Raw genomic sequence first — 21,432 nt, 5'->3', positions numbered from 1 at the left:
TGTACGTATAGACTCGAGGTATAGATCGGTGGGAAAAAATTACCCCATTTTTTGGGGAAATTTCAAGATTTTCGGGAAATTGTAAAAAATCGAAATACGCACTTTTAGCAAAATCCGAGTATGAGGGATTACGTGTTTTGCTCGTACAAATGACATTTGGGTATTTTTGTCACCGAAGACTGGCAACACTGGAATTTATCAAAGAAAAAGTGATTTTTGGCATGGTCTTTTTCACGGTATCCCCTTTCGCGTGGGTGCCAGCGAGAGGAAAGATTGAAACGTCATCGGGAGCGGTATATCCTGTAGTTAATAGGAAAATTATGAAACCGTGTAAAATCTTTCTGTGAAACGAGTTGGCGGCCATTTTGTATTTTCTTCAAATTTTCCGAAATTTTGATCACGTTTTTGAGGCAGTTGGCAACATTTTGGAAAGTCGACATGTATCAATCGATTGTGTGACTCAACCAGCAGTATCGAAATATGTAAACAGTGTTGCCACATTTGGGGAGATTTTCGAGATTTTCCCCAAAAACTCCTCCTGTAAAATTTTGTATGAATTTTTTTTTTCACTGATGGTTTCGTATAGAAAACAAAAAAAAAATCGAGGAAAAATTTGGAAATAGCTGATGATCGAGGATGTCGGAGACGGGTGAAGGGTCCGCTCAAGGTATTGAAGATAGGTGGGGGGTGCTCGACCAAATGTCATTCATGACATCATCCAATTGCCAAAAAGCTGAAAAAAAATTCAAAATGGCGAAGAAAAGATGGCCGCCATACAAATTTCGCCGGCGTCCAGCTCGGAGGGTATAAAAGATGGAGGTGCGGTTTCTTGGAAAAAGAGGATCAGGATCCAAAGGTCTACTCGATGAATAGAAAAAAAATTCAAAATGGCGGAATTTCTTTTCCCATACATTTTGTATGGCGAATATCGAATGTCTCATTCTCCTAGAAAGAGACAGAAAACGATACAATAATGTAGGGGAGATGTGTTCGGGTGGGGGAGGCAAGTAGGGAAAAATTATGACATTTCAGAAAAACAAGATGGCGGCCTATATGATTTTTGCAACTCTTTTGTTTTCCAACCGATTTTGTTGAAACTCGCAATCTTTAAAGAATGTAGGAAACGATTAATAGAAAAAGTGGAAAATTTTGGAAAAACAAGATGGCCGCCGTACAAATTTTGTCGGTGTCTATCTCGGAGGCTATAAAAGATGGAAGAGTGGTTTCTTGGCAAAAGATGATCAGGGTCCGAAGGTCTACTCGGTGGAACAAACTCTGCATGCTCACGGACCACTTTAGTGGTCCGCGCACCCACGCACCCTACTTTATTAACCTCAACTACCCCGTTTTTACAAAAAATGATATGGATGTCGTTTTCAGAGTTTTCCAGGGTGCTGATTTTGATAACGACATTTATTTTGAAATCCAAGATGGCAGACATGCATTTTTTAAGAAAAAATCGATATGGGTGTCGTTTTACGGGTTTTTCGGGGTGAATTGTGCATCTTAATAAATAAATTCAACCGAACCACGTCACGCGAGCTGCTTTAGCAGCTCGCGCACCGAGCGAAACACTAGTTATACTATATATAGCTCGATTACCACTCACTGACTGACTGACTCATTGACACAATTGTTCTCCTAGAAAGAGAAGGAAAATGATATAGTGATGTAGGGGAGTTGTGTTCGGTTTCGGGAACCCTCTGGGGAAAAATTATGACATTTCAGAAAAACAAGATGGCGGCTGACGTGATTTTTGCAGCTCCGTTGTTTTCCAACCGATTTCGTTGAATTTTGCAATCTTTGAAGAAAATAGTAAACAATTAATGGGAAATGTGGAAAAAATTGGAAAAACAAGATGGCGGTTGAGCCGTAGCGTTTTAAAATTTTTGATTTTTTGACCCCGAACCGCGGCGCCACAGATCCGAAACGGGGTAATCGAGGATAATTATTTTTTCTGGTTTCGCCCACGATTATCCTGTATTTTGACAGAACTGGAGTGGTTTTTAAAAATTCAAGATGGCGGCTGTCATGGCGGCCGTTTTGTTCGAGGTACGAAAAAACGCAATTTTAAAATTCGAATATCTCAAAGTTGTCAACATCGGAGCGATTCGGCTTCTATCAAGCGATTGTACGTATAGGCTCGAGGTATAGATTGGAGGAAAAAAATTACCCCATTTTTTGGGGAAATTTCAAGATTTTCGGGAAATTGAAAAAAATCGAAATACGGACTTTTCGCAAAATCCGAGTATGAGCGATTATGTGTTTTGATCATACAAATGACATTTCGGTATTTTGGTCGCCGGAGACTGGCAACACTGGAATTTATCAAAGAAAAAGTGATTTTCGACACGGTCTTTTTCACGGTATCCCCTTTCGCGTGGGTGCGAGCGAGATGAGAGATTGAAACGTCATCGGGCGCGGTATATCCTGTAGTTAATAGGAAAATTATGAAACAGTGTAAAATCTTTCTGTGAAACGAGTTGGCGGCCATTTTGTATTTTTTTTAATTTTTCGAAATTTTGACCACGTTTTTGAAGCAGTTGGCAACATTTTGGAAAGTCGACATGTATCAATCGATTGTGTGACTCAACCAGCAGTATCGAAATATGTAAACGGTGTTGCCACATTTGGGGAGTTTTTCGAAATTTTCCCCAAAAACTCCTCCTGTAAAATTTTGTATGAAAATTTTTTTTCCACTGATGGTTTCGTATAGAAAATAAAAAAAAAATCGAGGAAAAATTTGGAAATAGCTGATGATCGAGGATGTCGGAGACGGGTGAAGGGTCCGCTCAAGGTATTGAAGATAGGTGGGGGGTGCTCCACCAAATGTCATTCATGACATCATCCAATTGCCAAAAAGCTGAAAAAAAATTCAAAATGGCGAAGAAAAGATGGCCGCCATACAAATTTCGCCGGCGTCCAGCTCGGAGGGTATAAAAGATGGAGGTGCGGTTTCTTGGCAAAAGAGGATCAGGATCCAAAGGTCTACTCGATGAATAGAAAAAAAATTCAAAATGGCGGAATTTATTTTCCCATACATTTTGTATGGCGAATATTGAATGTCTCATTCTCGTAGAAAGAGAGAGAAAACGATACAATGATATTCGGGAGATATGTTTTGGTGCGCGATATGAGTAGGGAAAAATTATGACATTTCAGAAAAACAAGATGGCGGCCTATATGATTTTTGCAACTCTTTTGTTTTCCAACCGATTTCGTTCAAACTCGCAATCTTTGAAGAAAGTAGTAAATGATTAATAGAAAAAGTGGAAAATTTTGGAAAAACAAGATGGCCGCCGTACAAATTTCGTCGGTGTCTATCTCGGAGGCTATAAAAGATGGAAGAGTGGTTTCTTGGCAAAATATGATCAGGATCCGGAGGTCTACTCAGTGAAACAAACTCTACATGCTCGCGGACCACTTTAGTGGTCCGCGCACCCACGCACCCTACTTTATTAACCTCAACTACCCCGTTTTTACAAAAAATGATATGGATGTCGTTTTCAGAGTTTTCCAGGGTGCTGATTTTGATAATGACATTCATTTTTAGATCCAAGCTGGTGGACATGCACTTTTTAAGAAAAAATTGATATGGGTGTGGGTTTTATGTGTTTTTGTGGTGAATTGTGTATCTTAATAAATAAATTTGGTTAAATATAATAAAGTCAACATAACCACGTCACGCGAGCTGCTTTAGCAGCTCGCGCACCGAGCAAAACACTAGTTATACTATATATAGCTCGATTACCACTCACTCACTGACTGACTCATTGACATAATTGTTCTCCTAGAAAGAGACGGAAAATGATATAGTGATGTAGGGGAGTTGTGTTCGAATTCGGGAGTCCTCTGGGGAAAAATTATGACATTTCAGAAAAACAAGATGGCGGCCGAGGAGATTTTTGCAGCTCCGTTGTTTTCCAACCGATTTCGTTGAATTTTGCAATCTTTGAAGAAAATAGTAAACGATTAATGGGCAATGTCGAAAAAATTGAAAAAACAAGATGGCGGCTGAGCCATAGCGTTTTGAAAATTTTGATTTTTCGACCCCGAACCGCGGCGCCACAGATCCGAGACGGGGTAATTGAGGATAATTATTATTTTTGGTTTCGCCCACGATTATCCTGTATTTTGACAAAACGGGAGTGGTTTTTGAAAATTCAAGATGGCGGCTGTCATGGCGGCCGTTTTGTTCGAGGTACGAAAAAACGCAATTTTAAAATTCGAATATCTCAAAGTTGTTAACATCGGAGTGATTTAGCTTCTATCAAGCGATTGTACGTATAGGCTCGAAGTATAGATTGGAGGAAAAAAATTACCCCATTTTTCGGGAAATTTCGAGATTTTCGGGAAATTGTAAAAAATCGAAATACGCACTTTTCGCAAAATCCCAGTATGAGCGATTACGTGTTTTTTTTGTACAAATGACATTTTGGTATTTTTGTTGCCAGAGACTGGCAACACTGGAATTTATCAAAGAAAAAGTGATTTTTGACATGGTCTTTTTTAGGGGCGATCGGTTCGCCTGGGTGCGAGCGAGATGAGAGATTGAAACGTCATCGGGAGCGGTATATCCTGTAGTTAATAGGAAAATTATGAAACCGTGTAAAATCTTTCTGTGAAACGAGTTGGCGGCCATTTTGTATTTTTTTTCATTTTTCGAAATTTTGATCACGTTTTTGAGGCAGTTGGCAACATTTTGGAAAGTCAGAATGTATGAATCGATTGTGTATCTCGGCTGGCAGTATGGAGATATGCAACCGGTGTTGCCACTTTTGGGGAGATTTTCGAGATTTTCAACTAAGAAACTCCTGTAAAATTTTGTATGAAAATTTTTTTTTTCACTGATGGTGTTATATAGAAAACCAAAACTTAGTAAGCCAAAATTATGGAGAGAGCTGATGATTGAGGATATTGGAGACGGGTGAAGGGCCCGCTTAAGGTATTGAAGATAGGTGGGGGGTGCTCGAGCAAATGTCATTCATGACGTCATCCAATTGCCAAAAAGCTGAAAAAAAATTCAAAATGGCGAAGAAAAGATGGCCGCCATACAAATTTCGCCAGTGTCCAGCTCGGAGGGTATAAAAGATGGAAGTGGGGTTTCTTGGAAGAAGATGATCAGGATCCGAAGGTCTACTCGATGAATAGAAAAAAAAATCAAAATGGCGGAGTTTTTTTTCCCATAGAAAATGTATGGCGATTATGAATGTCTCATTCTCCTAGAAAGAGACGGAAAACGATACGATAATGTAGGGGAGATATGTTTTGGTGCGCGATATGAGTAGGGAAAAATTATGACATTTCAGAAAAACAAGATGGCGGCCTATATGATTTTTGCAACTCTTTTGTTTTCCAACCGATTTCGTTGAAACTCGCAATCTTTACAGAATGTAGTAAGCGATTAATAGAAAAAGTGGAAAATTTTGGATAAACAAGATGGCCGCCGTACAAATTTCGTCGGTGTCTATCTTGGAGGCTATAAAAGATGGAAGAGTGGTTTCTTGGCAAAAGATGATCAGGGTCCGAAGGTCTACTCGGTGAAACAAACTCTGCATGCTCGCGGACCACTTTAGTGGTCCGCGCACCCACGCACCCTACTAAATTATTATCCTAATTTACAAAAAATAATATGGATATCGTTTTCAGGGTTTTCCAGGGTGCTGATTTTGATAATGACATTTATTTTCAAATCCAAGATGGCGGACTTACATTTTCTACAAAAAATAGAAATGCCTGTCATTTTATGGGGTTTTTCGGGGTGAATTATGTATCTTAATAAATCAGTTTGATTTTATATAATAAAGTTAACCTTACCACGTCACGTGAGCTGCTTTAGCAGCTCGCGCACCGAGCAAAAACTAGTTATACTATATATAGCTCGATTACCACTCACTGACTCACTGACTCATTGATACAATTGTTCTCCTAGAAAGAGACAGAAAATGATATAGTGATGTAGGGGAAATGTGTTTGGGTGAGGAAGATGACTGGGGAATAATTATGACATTTCGGAAAAACAAGATGGCGGCTGACGTGATTTTTGCAGCTCTTTTGTTTTCCAACCGATTTTGTTTAAACTCGCAACTATTTAGGAAAGTAGTAAACGGTTAATGGAAAAGGTAGAAAAAATTGCAAAAACAAGATAACGGCCGAGCTGGAGCGTTTTCAAAATTTTCATTTTTCGACCCCTAACCGCGGCGCCACAGATCCGAGACGGGATAGTCGAGAATAATTATTTTTTCACGTTTCGCCCACGATTATCCTGTATTTTGACAAAACGGGAGTGGTTTTTAAAAATTCAAGATGGCGGCTGTCATGGCGGCCGCTAAGTTAGAGGTACGAAAAAACGCAATTTTAAAAGTTAAATATCTCAAAGTTGGCAACATCGGAGCGACTCGGCTTCTATCAAGCGATTGTACATATGAAATCGAGGTATAGATTGGTGGGGAAAAATTACCCCATTTTTCGGGAAATTTCAAGATTTTTGCGAAAATGTAAAAAATCGAAATACGGACTTTTCGCAAAATCCGAGTATGAGCGATTATGCGTTTTGCTCGTACAAATGACATTTGCGTATTTTTGTCGCCGGAGACTGGCAACACTGGAATTTATCAAAAAAAAAGTGATTTTCGACATTGTCTTTTTTCAGGGACGATCATTTCGCGTGGGTGCGAGCGAGAGGAGAGATTGAAACGTCATCGGGAGCAGTATATCCTGTAGTTAATAGGAAAGTTGTAAAATTATCTAATTTGCTTCTGCAAAAAGAGTTGGTGGCCATTTTGTATTTTCTTCAAATTTTCCGAAATTTTGATCACGTTTTTGAGGCAGTTGGCAACATTTTGGAAAGTCGACATGTATCAATCGATTGTGTGACTCAACCAGCAGTATCGAAATATGTACACAGTGTTGCCACATTTGGGGAGATTTTCGAGATTTTCCCCAAAAACTCCTCCTGTAAAATTTTGTATGAATTTTTTTTTTTCACTGATGGTTTCGTATAGAAAACAAAAAAAAAATCGAGGAAAAATTTGGAAATAGCTGATGATCGAGGATGTCGGAGACGGGTGAAGGGTCCGCTCAAGGTATTGAAGATAGGTGGGGGGTGCTCGACCAAATGTCATTCATGACATCATCCAATTGCCAAAAAGCTGAAAAAAAATTCAAAATGGCGAAGAAAAGATGGCCGCCATACAAATTTCGCCGGCGTCCAGCTCGGAGGGTATAAAAGATGGAGGTGCGGTTTCTTAGCAAAAGAGGATCAGGATCCAAAGGTCTACTCGATGATTAGAAAAAAAATTCAAAATGGCGGAATTTATTTTTCCATACATTTTGTATGGCGATTATGAATGTCTCATTCTCCTAGAAAGAGACGGAAAACGATACATTGATGTATGGGAGATATGTTCGGATGCGCGATATGAGTAGGGGAAAATTATGAAATTTCAGAAAAACAAGATGGCGGCCTATATGATTTTTGCAACTCTTTTGTTTTCCAACCGATTTCGTTCAAACTCGCAATCTTTAAAGAATGTAGTAAACGATTAATAGAAAAAGTGGAAAATTTTGGAAAAACAAGATGGCCGCCGTACAAATTTCGTCGGTGTCTATCTCGGAGGCTATAAAAGATGGAAGAGTGGTTTCTTGGCAAAAGATGATCAGGGTCCGAAGGTCTACTCGTTGGAACAAACTCTGCATGCTCGCGGACCACTTTAGTGGTCCGCGCACCCACGCACCCTACTTAATTAACCTCAACTACCCCGTTTTTACAAAAATTGATATGGATGTCGTTTTCAGAGTTTTCCAGGGTGCTGATTTTGATAACGACATTTATTTTGAATTCCAAAATGGCGGGCGTGCACTTTTTAAGAAAAAAATTGATATAGGTGTCTTTTATGGGGTTTTCGGGGTAATTTGTGTATCGTATATAAAAAAAATCGGTTTAATACAACTCATAAACCTAACCACGTCACGCGAGCTGCTTTAGCAGCTCGCGCACCGAGCAAAACACTAGTACTATATATAGCTCAATTACCACTCACTCATTGACATAATTGTTCTCCTAGAAAGAGACGGAAAATGATATAATGATATAGGGGAGATGTGGTCGGATTCGGGAGTCCTCTGGGGAAAAATTATGACATTTCAGAAAAACAAGATGGCGGCCGAGGTGATTTTTGCAGCTCCGTTGTTTTCCAACCGATTTTTTTGAATTTTGCAAACTTTGTAGAAAATAGTAAACGGTTACCAGAAAATGTAGAAAAAATTGTAAAAACAAAATGGCGGCCGAGATGGAGCGTTTTCAAAATTTTCATTTTTCGACCCCTAACCGCAGCGCCACAGATCCGAGACGGGGTAATTGAGGATAATTATTTTTTCTGGTTTCGCCCACGATTATCCTGTATTTTGACAGAACGGGAGTGGTTTTTAAAAATTCAAGATGGCGGCTGTCGTGGCGGCCATTATGTTAGAGGTACGAAAAAACGCAATTTTAAAATTCAAATATCTCAAAGTTGGCAACATCAGAGCGATTCGGCTTCTATGAAGCGATTGTACGTACAGGCTCGAGGTATAGTTTGCAGGAAAAAAATTACCCAATTTTTAGGGAAATTTCAAGATTTTCGGGAAATTGTAAAAAATCGAAATACGCACTTTTAGCAAAATCCGAGTATGAGCGATTATGTGTTTTGCTCGTGCAAATGACATTTAGGTACTTTTGTTACCAGAGACTGGCAACACTGGAATTTATCAAAGTAAAAGTGATTTTCGACACGGTCTTTTTCACGGTATCCCCTTTCGTGTGGGTGCGAGCGAGAGGAAAGATTGAAACGTCATCGGGAGCGATATATCCTGTAGTTAATAGGAAAATTATGAAACCGTGTAAAATCTTTCTGTGAAACGAGCTGGCGGCCATTTTGTATTTTTTTTAACTTTTCGAAATTTTGATCAAGTTTTTGAGGCAGTTGGCAACATTTTGGAAAGTCAATATGTATGAATCGATTGTGTATCTCTGCTGGCAGTATAGAGATATGCAACCGGTGTTGCCAGTTTTGGGGAGATTTTCGAGATTTTCAACTAAGAAACTCCTGTAAAATTTTGTATGAAAAATTTTTTTTTCACTGATGGTGTCGTATAGAAAACAAAAACTTAGTAAGCCAAAATTATGGAGAGAGCTGATGATTGAGGGTTTCGGAGACAGGTGGAGGGCCCGCTTAAGGTATTGAAGATAGGTGGGGGGTGCTCGAGCAAATGTCATTCATGACGTCATCCAATTGCCAAAAAGCTGAAAAAAAATTCAAAATGGCGAAGAAAAGATGGCCGCCATACAAATTTCGCTGGTGTCCAGCTCGGAGGGTATAAAAGATGGAAGTGAGGTTTCTTGGCAAGAGATGATCAGGATCCGAAGGTCTACTCGATGAATAGAAAAAAAATCACAAATGGCGGAATTTTTTTTTCCATACATTTTGTATGGCGAATATTGAATGCCTCATTCTCCTAGAAAGAGACAGAAAACGATACATTGATGTATGGGAGATATGTTCGGATGCGCGATATAAGTAGGGGAAAATTATGATATTTCAGAAAAACAAGATGGCGGCCTATATGATTTTTGCAACTCTATTGTTTTTCGACCGATTTCGTTGAAACTCGCAATCTTAGAAGAAAGTAGTAAACGATTAATGGAAATAGTGGAAAAATTTGGAAAAACAAGATGGCCGCCACACAAACTTCGTCGGTGTCTATCTCGGAGGGTATAAAAGATGGAAGACTGGTTTCTCGGCAAAAGATGATCAGGATCCGAAGGTCTACTCGGTGGAACAAACTCTGCATGCTCGCGGACCACTTTAGTGGTCCGCGCACCCACGCACCCTACTTTATTAACCTCAACTACCCCGTTTTTACAAAAAATGATATGGATGTCGTTTTCAGAGTTTTCCGGCGTGCTGATTTTGATAACGACATTTATTTTGAAATCCAAGATGGCGGACATGCACTTTTTAAGAAAAAATTGATATGGGTGTCGTTTTGTGGGTTTTTGTGGTGAATTGTGTATCTTTAATAAATAAAGGTTAAATATAATAAAGTTAACATAACCACGTCACGTGAGCTGCTTTAGCAGCTCGCGCACCGAGCAAAACACTAGTTATTATTATACTATATATAGCTCGATTACCACTCACTGACTCACTGACTCATTGATACAATTGTTCTCCTAGAAAGAGACGGAAAATGATATAGTGATGTAGGGGAGATGTGTTTGGGTGAGGAAGATGACTGGGGAATAATTATGACATTTCGGAAAAACAAGATGGCGGCTGACGTGATTTTTGCAGCTCTTTTGTTTTCCAACCGATTTTGTTTAAACTCGCAACTATTTAGGAAAGTAAAAAACAGTTAATAGAAAAGGTAGAAAAAATTGGAAAAACAAAATGGCGGCCGAGCTGGAGAGTTTTCAAAATTTTCATTTTTCGATCCCTAACCGCGGCGCCACTGATCCAAGACGGAGAAGTCGAGGATAATTATTTTTTCGTGTTTCGCCCACAATTATCCTGTATTTTGACAAAACGGGAGTGGTTTTTAAAAATTCAAGATGGTGGCTGTCATGGCGGCCGTTAAGTTAAAGGTACGAAAAATCGCAATTTTAAAATTAAAATTTCTCCCAGTCGACGACGTCAGACCGTTTCGGTTTCTATGAAGCGGTTGTACGTATAGACTCGAGGTATAGTTCGGTGGGAAAAAATTACCCCATTTTTAGGGAAATTTCAAGATTTTCGGGAAATTGTAAAAAATCGAAATAAGGACTTTGTGCAAAATCCGAGTATGAGCGATTATGTGTTTTGCTCGTACAAATGACATTTGGGTATTTTTGTTGCCGGAGACGGGCAACACTGGAATTCATCAAAGAAAAAGTGATTTTCGACATGGTCTTTTTTCAGGGACGATCATTTTGCGTGGGTGCGAGCGAGATGAGAGATTGAAACGTCATCGGGAGCGGTATATCCTGTTGTTAATGAGAAAGTTGTAAAATTATCGAATTTGCGTCTGCAAAAAAAGTTGGTGGCCATTTTGTATTTTCTTCAAATTTTCCGAAATTTTGATCACGTTTTTGAGGCAGTTGGCAACATTTAGGAAAGTCGACATGTATCAATCGATTGTGTGAATCAACCAGCAGTATCGAAATATGTAAACAGTGTTGCCACATTTGGGGAGATTTTCGAGATTTTCCCCAAAAACTCCTCCTGTAAAATTTTGTATGAAAAATTTTTTTTTCACTGATGGTTTCGTATAGAAAACAAAAAAAAAATCGAGGAAAAATTTGGAAATAGCTGATGATCGAGGATGTCGGAGACGGGTGGAGGGTCCGCTCAAGGTATTGAAGATAGGTGGGGGGTGCTCGACCAAATGTCATTCATGACATAATCCAATTGCCAAAAAGCTGAAAAAAAATTCAAAATGGCGAAGAAAAAATGGCCGCCATACAAATTTCGCCGGCGTCCAGCTCGGAGGGTATAAAAGATGGAAGTATGGTTTCTTGGCAAGAGATGATCAAGATCCGAAGGTCTACTCGATGAATAGAAAAAAAATCCACAATGGCGGAATTTTTTTTTACATACATTTTGTATGGCGAATATTGAATGTCTCATTCTCCTAGAAAGAGATAGAAAACGATACAATGATGTTCGGAAGATATGGTTGGGTGCGGGTTGGGAGTCGGGAAAAATTATGACATTTCAGAAAAACAAGATGGCGGCCGACGTGATTTTTGCAACTCTTTTGTTTTCCAACCGATTTCGTTGAAACTCGCTATCTTTGAAGAATGTAGTAAACGATTAATAGAAAAAGTGGAAAATTTTGAAAAAAACAAGATGGCCGCCGTACAAATTTCGTCGGTGTCTATCTCGGAGGCTATAAAAGATGGAAGAGTGGTTTCTTGGCAAAAGATGATCAGGGTTCGAAGGTCTACTCGATGAAACAAACTCTGCATGCTCGCGGACCACTTTAGTGGTCCGCGCACCCACGCACCCTACTAAATTATTATCCTAATTTACAAAAAAATAATATGGATATCGTTTTCAGGGTTTTCCAGGGTGCTGATATTGATAATGACATTTATTTTAAAAATTCAAGATGGCGGACTTACATTTTCTACAAAAAATAGAAATGCCTGTCATTGTATGGGGTTTTTCGGGCTGAATTATGTATCTTAATAAATCAATTTGGTTTTATATAATAAAATTAACCTTACCACATCACGCGAGCTGCTTTAGCAGCTCGCGCACCGAGCAAAAGCTAGTTATTATACTATATATAGCTCGATTACCACTCACTCACTGACTGACTCATTGACATAATTGTTCTCCTAGAAAGAGACGGAAAATGATATAATGATGTAGGGGAGATGTGGTCGGATTCGGGAGTCCTCTGGGGAAAAATTATGACATTTCGGAAAAACAAGATGGCGGCCGAGGTGATTTTTGCAGCTCCTTTGTTTTTTAAGGGACTCCGTTCAAACTTGCAACTATTAAAGAATGTAGTAAATGGTTAACAGAAAATGTAGAAAAAATTGGAAAAACAAGATGGCGGCCGAGCCGTAGCGTTTTCAAAATTTTCATTTTTCGACCCCGAACCGCGGCGCCACAGATCCAAGACGGGGTAGTCGAGGATAACTATTTTTTCGTGTTTCGCCCACGATTATCCTGTATTTTGACAGAACGGGAGTGGTTTTAAAAAATTCAAGATGGCGGCTGTCGCGGCGGCCGTTTTGTTAGAGGTACGAAAAAACGCAATTTTAAAAGTTAAATATCTCAAAGTTGGCAACATCGGAGCGATTCGGCTTCTATGAAGCGGTTGTACGTATAGACTCGAGGTATATATCGGTGGGAAAAAATTACCCCATTTTTAGGGAAATTTCAAGATTTTCGGGAAATTGTAAAAAATCGAAATACGGACTTTTCGCAAAATCCGAGTATGAGCGATTACGTGTTTTGATTGTATAAATGACATTTGGGTATTTTTGTCGCCGGAGACTGGCAACACTGGAATTTATCAAAGAAAAAGTGATTTTCGACGTGGTCTTTTTTCAGGGGCGATCGTTTCGCGTGGGTGCGAGCGAGAGGAGAGATTGAAACGTCATCGGGACCGGTATATCCTGTAGTTATTGGAAAAGTTGTACAACGATGTAATTTATTTCTGCAAAACGAGTTGGCGGCCATTTTGTATTTTTTTTAATTTTTCGAAATTTTGATCACGTTTTTGAGGCAGTTGGCAACATTTTGGAAAGTCAATATGTATGAATCGATTGTGTATCTCGGCTGGCAGTATCGAAATATGCAACTGGTGTTGCCACTTTTGGGGAGATTTTCGAGATTTTCAACTAAGAAACTCCTGTAAAATTTTGTATGAAAAATTTTTTTTTCACTGATGGTGTTATATAGAAAACAAAAACTTAGTAAGCCAAAATTATGGAAAGAGGTGATGATTGAGGGTTTCGGAGACGGGTGAAGGGTCCGCTCAAGGTATTGAAGATAGGTGGGGGGTGCTCGACCAAATGTCATTCATGACATCATCCAATTGCCAAAAAGCTGAAAAAAAATTCAAAATGGCGAAGAAAAGATGGCCGCCATACAAATTTCGCCGGCGTCCAGCTCGGAGGGTATAAAAGATGGAGGTGCGGTTTCTTGGCAAAAGAGGATCAGGATCCAAAGGTCTACTCGATGAATAGAAAAAAATTTCAAAATGGTGGAATTTATTTTCCCATACATTTTGTATGGCGAATATTGAATGTCTCATTCTCCTAGAAAGAGACGGAAAACGATACGATAATGTAGGGGAGATATGTTTTGAAGCGCGATATGAGTAGGGAAAAATTATGATATTTCAGAAAAACAAGATGGCGGCCTATATGATTTTTGCAACTCTTTTGTTTTCCAACCGATTTCGTTGAAACTCGCAATCTTTGAAGAATGTAGTAAACGATTAATAGAAAAAGTGGAAAATTTTGGAAAAACAAGATGGCCGCCGTACAAATTTCGTCGGTGTCTATCTCGGAGGCTATAAAAGATGGAAGAATGGTTTCTTGGCAAAAGATGATCAGGGTCCGAAGGTCTACTCGGTGGAACAAACTCTGCATGCTCGCGGACCACTTTAGTGGTCCGCGCACCCACGCACCCTACTTTATTACCCTCAACTACCCCGTTTTTACAAAAAATGATATGGATGTCGTTTTCAGGGTTTTCCAGGGTGCTGATTATGATAATGACATTTATTTTGAAATCCAAGATGGCGGACATGCATTTTTTAAGAAAAAAATCGATATGGGTGTCGTTTTATGGTGTTTTCGCGGTGAATTTTGTATCTTAATAAATAAATTTAGTTTAGTATAATAAAGTTAACCCAACCACGTCACGCGAGCTGCTTTAGCAGCTCGCGCACCGAGCAAAATACTAGTCTATACTATATACTTAATAATAAATAAAATTGGAGTGTCTGTCTGTAATTTCGAAATAAGCGCCTCATATTAAGCTCATATGGTTATTTGAACGACACCAACACTGAATCACACGTTTTTAAAATTTTTGTCTGTCTGTCTGTCTGTCTGTCTGTCTGTCTGTTTGAAAAGGCTAATCTTTGGAACGGCTGAACCGATTTTGACGGGACTTTCACAGGCAAGTAGAGGATTGACCAGGGCGTAAAATAGGCTACTTTTTTAACCGACTTTCAAAAAGGGAGTTGTGTTTTTCTACCTATGTACACCGAAATCTCCGAGATTTCTGAACCGATTTGCGTCATTTCTTTTTTAATCGATAGAGGACCTTTGCGACATTGTTTCATAAAAAATTTGGAGTCCAACTCCTCAATCCTGATGCTGCAGGGGATCTGACCAATCCACGCGGGCGTAGCTGCGGGCATCAGCTAGTAATAAATAAAATTGGAGTGTCTGTCTGTAATTTCGAAATAAGCGCCTCATATTAAGCTCATATGGTTATTTGAACGACACCAACACTGAATCACACGTTTTTAAAATTTTTGTCTGTCTGTCTGTCTGTCTGTCTGTCTGTCTGTCTGTCTGTCTGTCTGTTTGAAAAGGCTAATCTTCGGAACGGCTGGACCGATTTTGACGGGGTTTTCACAGACAAGTAGAGGATTGACCAGGGCGTAACATAGGCTACTTTTTTAACCGACTTTCAAAAAGGGAGTTGTGTTTTTTTAGCTATGTACACCGAAATCTCCGAGATTTCTGAACCGATTTGCGTCATTTCTTTTTTAATCGATAGAGGAACTTTGCGACATTGTTTCATAAAAATTTGGAGTCCAACTCCTCAATCCTGATGCTGCAGGGGATCTGACCAATCCACGCGGGCGAAGCTGCGGGCATCAGCTATTGGCAATAATTGTGTACCTAGGCCTAATTACGTTTTTTTAACCCCCGACCAAAAAAGAGGGGTGTTATAAGTTTGACGTGTGTATCTGTGTATCTGTCTGTGGCATCGTAGCTCCTAAACTAATGAACTGATTTTAATTTGGTTTTTTTTTTGTTTGAAAGGTGGCTTGATCGAGAGTGTTCTTAACTATAATTCAAGAAAATCGGTTCAGCCGTTTGAAAGTTATCAGCTCTTTTCTAGTTATTACTGTAACCTTCACTTGTCGGGGGTGTTATAAATTTTTAATTTACACTTGTTTATAATAAGATCCCAGAAGACATCTATTGGAGATGTCTCTCGACAAGTTCAAAGTTTTAATGAAAAACCAATTAAAATCACTGGTACTTAAAATGAACTTATTAAGCGTACCCAATAGGTACCTAGTTGAACCAGTAGTTAATGCTCTATTGGGGCAAAAAAGCTAATAGATACCTACCTACCTACTCGATTTATTTTCAAGTTCAGTAACCTAAACCTGATTAGGTACCTACCTACCTACCAACGAGGTTAATAGTCTCGTATCTAGGCGTGGAATTTCAATTTATACAGTCTTTAGATGATTCGAAATTACAAAAAATCATAACCCTTCTTTTTGGCTTTGCCGCAGTCGGGAAAAAGAAATAAAGGTTCAACCCCCTTAGATCAGCTTTTTTTATTTTGATAGGTAGTAAGTACTTAGGTACAAGTACCTACCCTTAACTGCTATCTTACCTGATGATAAATGATGACGCAGTCTAAGTAGAAGTGGGCTAACTTGGAAGAGCTATGGCAGTTTCCATATCCTTCAGCGGTTTCTATTCTACAGAATACACGGCATCGTACTGGAACGCTAAAAGGCTTGGCGGCAGATCTAGAGATCTGTTAAATTCAAAATAATTATTTACCTACGTACCTACCTGCCTAATTACCTAGGTACTTAAATGACAGTCCTATCGTAATTTTGTTAAATAGATTAGAGGAATAAGGTAACCCAAGTAACACAAAAGTGCTGCATATCAACTGAATCAGTGTCCACGTTGGAAACTTTAGCTCCAAAACATGCTATATTAAAGCTGAATAATATCTGAATAATAGCATCCTCAGAAGATATAACTCTGATTTGGGCACAAATTAAACAGCAACTAGCTGATTAACTGCGTTATAATAGCATTTAATAAGCATTAATAAAGGTAACATTCGCCCCAAGAGCTGAACATTGGCTGATAAAGAGAGTGTGTGTTACCTATTGTGCAGCTCAAACAACAAATAAGCACCCTTTTTACGCTTTTATGCAGTTAAAAGAGCACGAGCGGCGAAATTGTGAATAAATATTACTCCATATATTCTATAACATAACACTATCTCGATAATATTCTGCAGCAGTGTTATATTTGTGCACAAATATCATCACCATCATACAATGTGACATGTGTTGTGTACTTAACTGAAGTGCAAAGAGTTAATTCATTTTCGGTAAGTAAAACTTGATCTTATTTGTTACTAGTGCCTGAAATTTGATGGGGAAAGCAAGTTTATTGTCAAATATCATATACTTTTAGACTAAAATTTTCACGCGCCCTCGTAATATAACTGTTTCCTTGGAAATCTTATTATAAAATGGATTGTAATAATCAAAAAATGCCAGCAATTTTTTTGAATTAGACGATAAGCTTTTTACGTATAAGTAATTAAAAATCTTTTTCAAATCCAATAGATATTTTCATAGACAAAATAAGAATAAATAGTAAATAAATAATAAATATTGTAATTTAGAACATAGAAAATGGTGGGCAAGCAATGTGAACCGTAATAATGCCAAATAAATGCTTTAAGGGCTATAAGAAGGTGCTAGGGATATATTAATCAGCAAAAGGCTGATACGAGTAGTTCTTGTGTCTAATAAGTCAGCCATAGATTGATGTACAGCTGAATAGTTGGTAACATTACGCAAATACTTTATACCCAATGAACAGCTGTATAATCTGTCAAGAGTTAGCTATTAGGGGTCCGTTGTGAAAGTTTTTCATGAGCGAATAAGTCAGTACTTATTAATTTATTTATTTCTTTCTTTCGTTCTTTTATCTTTAGTTTATAATACTTATTATAACTTTATTTCTCAAGGTAATTCCCAAGGGGACTTATTCGACATTTGCACTTCAAGTGCAAATGTATTCTGCTCTCAGCAAGAGCAACAAGCAGCAGAGCAGCTGGCACAAGTGATCAGCTCGAAAACCATGAAGACTCTGATGTCTAATCAAGCTTTAATTTTAGATAAATAAATACCATTTTTAAGCAATTTTTCCATTTCAATTTTCCTTTTCAGTTTGCCTATTCCGAAATAAATGCCAGTGACAAAAGTCTGCAAAAAGGATTCTTAAAAACGTTGCAAAGTATAGGCCAAAACTCGTTTTTAGAACTCTTAAAGATTGGCCAATCGTATTTCACTAATTCTTATTCTTTTTTCTACATTTTTTTACAACAACCCTATTATTTACTAGGGTTTCGTACCTCAAAAGGAAAAACGAACCCTTATAGGATCACTTTGTTGTCTGTCTGTCCATCTGTCTGTCTGTCCATCTGTCGTGTCAGTCAAAAAACCCTATAGGGTGCTTTCTATTGACCTAGAACCATGAAATTTGGCAGGTAAGAAGGTCTTATAGCACAAATAAAATGTGTTATAAAACAAACAATTACTTACCTAGTAAATATTTTAAATTTACAAAGTAAGATAACTATACCAAGTGGGGTATCATATAAAAGGGGTTTATCTGTACATTCTGAAACAAATTTTTATTTATTTTTAAGCATAATAGTTTTTGATTTACTGTGCAAAATGTAGAAAAATATACCCGAGTATGGAACCCTTGGTGCGCGAGTCTGACTCGCACTTGGCCGGTTTTTATAACGCTGATAATATAAATGATATACAAGTACGGTGAGGCGCTGAAAAAGAACTTTTCAGGATCTTAAATAACTCCATGAGCTGATTAAATGCCTACGGGAGTACAATTATTCAGCCCAAGTAAGGACAAAGGGTTACGAGTGAATAGCTTTATACCTGCTTGCTGTAATTTAACACCATATACGTCCACCCAAAGGAATCATGTGGGCTAGATAAGTGCAGTTATGAGAGTGCGTATAACAGCTGATTAAAACTGTGAAAGTTCAACTATATGCAGCTTGAAGCGTTAATTGAATTCACGGAGTAACTGATAGCTTTATAATAATTCACATATGTTCAGTTAAAATGCGAACATTTGAAAGATACACTTGTGACCTTTTATTCAGAAAGTAGCTTAGTTTGAGTCCATAAAAATACTTTATTGTAGCTGACAGTACTGAAACTTGCTAAAAGCTGAATAACATGACCTGCGCACCTGATAGTAACGCTCGCAACATTACAGCGGTGTCTTCGTGGTACTTAGTAAAGTCAATGTACAGGAGAAAGCGTAATAGTAGGCTTTTACAGTAACGGTGGACTCTAATAAGTCTTCATAAATGCTTAAAGTACCGATGTGATATCTTTTAAAGCAGTTTTGTGTTACTTGGGAATATTGTTATGAATCTGCAATAGCTAGGGTAGGTAAGTATAGCTACCTACCTAAACCTACCATATTATGCCGTTAAAATAAGGGGAGATCACCAGTTAGACCAGCCAAGACCGCATTGGCAAGGCGACGACGCCAAACCGCGTCAGCCATTCCGATAAACAAACTCATCACTCGTAGGTACGAGTAGGTACTAGGTATAAAAATTAGGGGATAGCCACATCATCGTCGGTAATTTTATCACAGTTTTACGATGCGTAAAATTGTGGTAATATTATGTCAAAGTAGGTAGGCAGCTATAGGCGTCTATTATAGCAGTTTGTTCGCTGCCGCGTTGCCAGTGCGGCCTAAAGTATCCATCTCTACATGATCTCTACATTCAACAAACTATCTACCTACTTAGAGTCGAAATTCAAAAGAGCGATTTTTTTAAAGTAGGTTGACATGTAGGTACTATACGTCGACGGCTTTTTTTTAAAACACTACTAATGAGAAATGAGAATTTCCCCTGTTCTCCCTAAATTTAGATACCTAGGTACATCGATGTATAGGTATAACCAGATCTTAAAAGTTTACTAATGGTAATTTTATGTACTTACCTATAAGTAACTACCAATTTTATGTCCTAATATAACGTACTTATCTTATTCAAAAGTTTACCGACTAGTCTCTAGTTCTCTACGTGCGAAATAATAACAGTACTCAGTACATAATCAGAAGGTCATTGTCCTATGACGAAACAACTATTTCGCATTGCAAAGTTATAGCGCCATCTATCAACAGCCTTGGAAACTAAGATGCAGCTGATAAAATAGAACCGCATTCTTACAGAGGGCGCCGCCAAAAGATAGGAGGATGTGCAAAAATGATAACAAAAATGTCAAGGCCAATGTTATTAAATCTAAAGAACAAAGATTTAGTAGGTAATAAGTACTATATTTGATGTTATAACGGTAAAGATCTTACACGAGTAAATATATAATGTAAAACGATTACTTTTTTATAGAATTTATCTAAAAAGTCATTGTTTTCCGCGTCATAACCTCATTTCATTAAAATAACTGGAAATTGCATTTTGCAATACTTATTGAAGTTAAAGCCCAAATATTCATTAAATTGTTAAATTAAATAATTTTCCTAACAGTAAAGTGAGCTTATTATCCCCAAATTATTTTATTTTATGTGTCAGAAAAGAAAACAACATTGCAAAATTTGAATTTAGCGCGTCATTTAGAAACGTATGAAGTTCGCGTTGCGAATACTGGCCGATTATGATGTGAAAGATATTCCGAAGGCCGTGAGGTGCCGTGAGTGAACACGGAAATCGAGATGTGTGTGTGGTCAAAAAGACAGTGCAAGGTAGGGGTCGGGTGGCGTTTGTGATGGCAAAAATTTTGCAAATGGTGAGTTAGGAAATATTGACTTTGTGTGTACTGTGCGCTACAGTTGTTTTGGTTTTGTGATGGTGAATATTGTGCGTTATAGAAAATTTCGTTGTTGATTGATAATTTTGAGATTCTGCGATACGGGATCGGCAAATGGCGCTACGAATAGTCAAAGTTGACACAACTACGCGTTTAGAAATCCCGTTCGTCCTTCGGTTGCAAATTTCCAGGCACGCGGGGTGATTTGTGACAACGGCAGTAATGGTGCATTATCAAATTCCTGAAAGCACGCGTTTGGAATTAAGCAACTGGCACATCCAGCTTGGCGATTATAACGGTGTCAGCATGTTGCGATTTTTTTGGCCAGCGGTACTACTTTTCTAAACTCGTTCTATAGACGACTAGAGGTTTTCGCATCCCGTAGGGTCGCTGGCCCCGCCGTCTGCTTTCTGGAGTTAAATTACATAATGTATGGGTCTCAGTTGGAGCATGCAACAAGTAGATGTGTCGGCAGTCGGTCTAACTGTCAATGTGGAGTACAGTAAGCTTGTGCCCGCGGCCCCTGTTAATTCGAGCCGCTGATGTCACTTATCTCCCCGTTCTACTATCTAGGCCCTATGGCCGCCAATTTTTTGCACACAATGGCTTTAATATAGATTTGATAACCACCGCACGTGTATAATTAATTACTCGTCTTAGACGCCGAGTATGAAAGCAGGTATCATTTGTGTTTTAGATCCAGTGTCTGAAGTTTAATGAATTTGCTTTATTGCGAATTTTTGCTTGCGATAATTATAAGAATGGTAAGGCTGTTTATAATGACATTTGGTAACTGTTTTCAGCACGGTCACTGACACTAGCACCAACAATGGACCAGCAATTTTGTTTGCGCTGGAACAACCACCCAACCAACCTGACAGATGTGCTTGCAAGCCTATTACAAAGAGAAGCACTCTGCGATGTCACACTTGCATGTGATGGAGAGACAGTCAAGGTATTATCTCATAATTTTATAGAATTAAGTACCTACATGTTACATTAAGTAAAATACCTCTAAATATTTCCCCGAAGTATATTTCTTTAGTAGTATCAATAATT

At 38.4% G+C, this 21,432-nt stretch overlaps 1 protein-coding gene across 9 annotated transcripts in view; it reads left to right on the top strand.

Annotated features, from left to right (window-relative positions):
* LOC123868666 (sex determination protein fruitless) overlaps positions 1–21,432 on the top strand; it is a 131,810-nt gene that overhangs the window by 89,713 nt on the left and 20,665 nt on the right. For 4 of the 9 annotated variants that reach the window (XM_045911207.1, XM_045911206.1, XM_045911205.1 and 1 more), the window contains exons 2-3: positions 11,689–11,693; positions 21,177–21,328. In XM_045911207.1, coding sequence (XP_045767163.1) covers positions 11,689–11,693; positions 21,177–21,328 — 157 coding nt within the window. The other 5 variants (XM_045911209.1, XM_045911212.1, XM_045911211.1 and 2 more) reach the window with 4 other exon arrangements.

Source organism: Maniola jurtina, chromosome 10, assembly GCF_905333055.1.
Source record: "Maniola jurtina chromosome 10, ilManJurt1.1, whole genome shotgun sequence".
NCBI classification, from domain to species: Eukaryota; Metazoa; Arthropoda; class Insecta; order Lepidoptera; family Nymphalidae; genus Maniola; species Maniola jurtina.
This window is presented reverse-complemented; position numbering and strand designations above follow the sequence as displayed.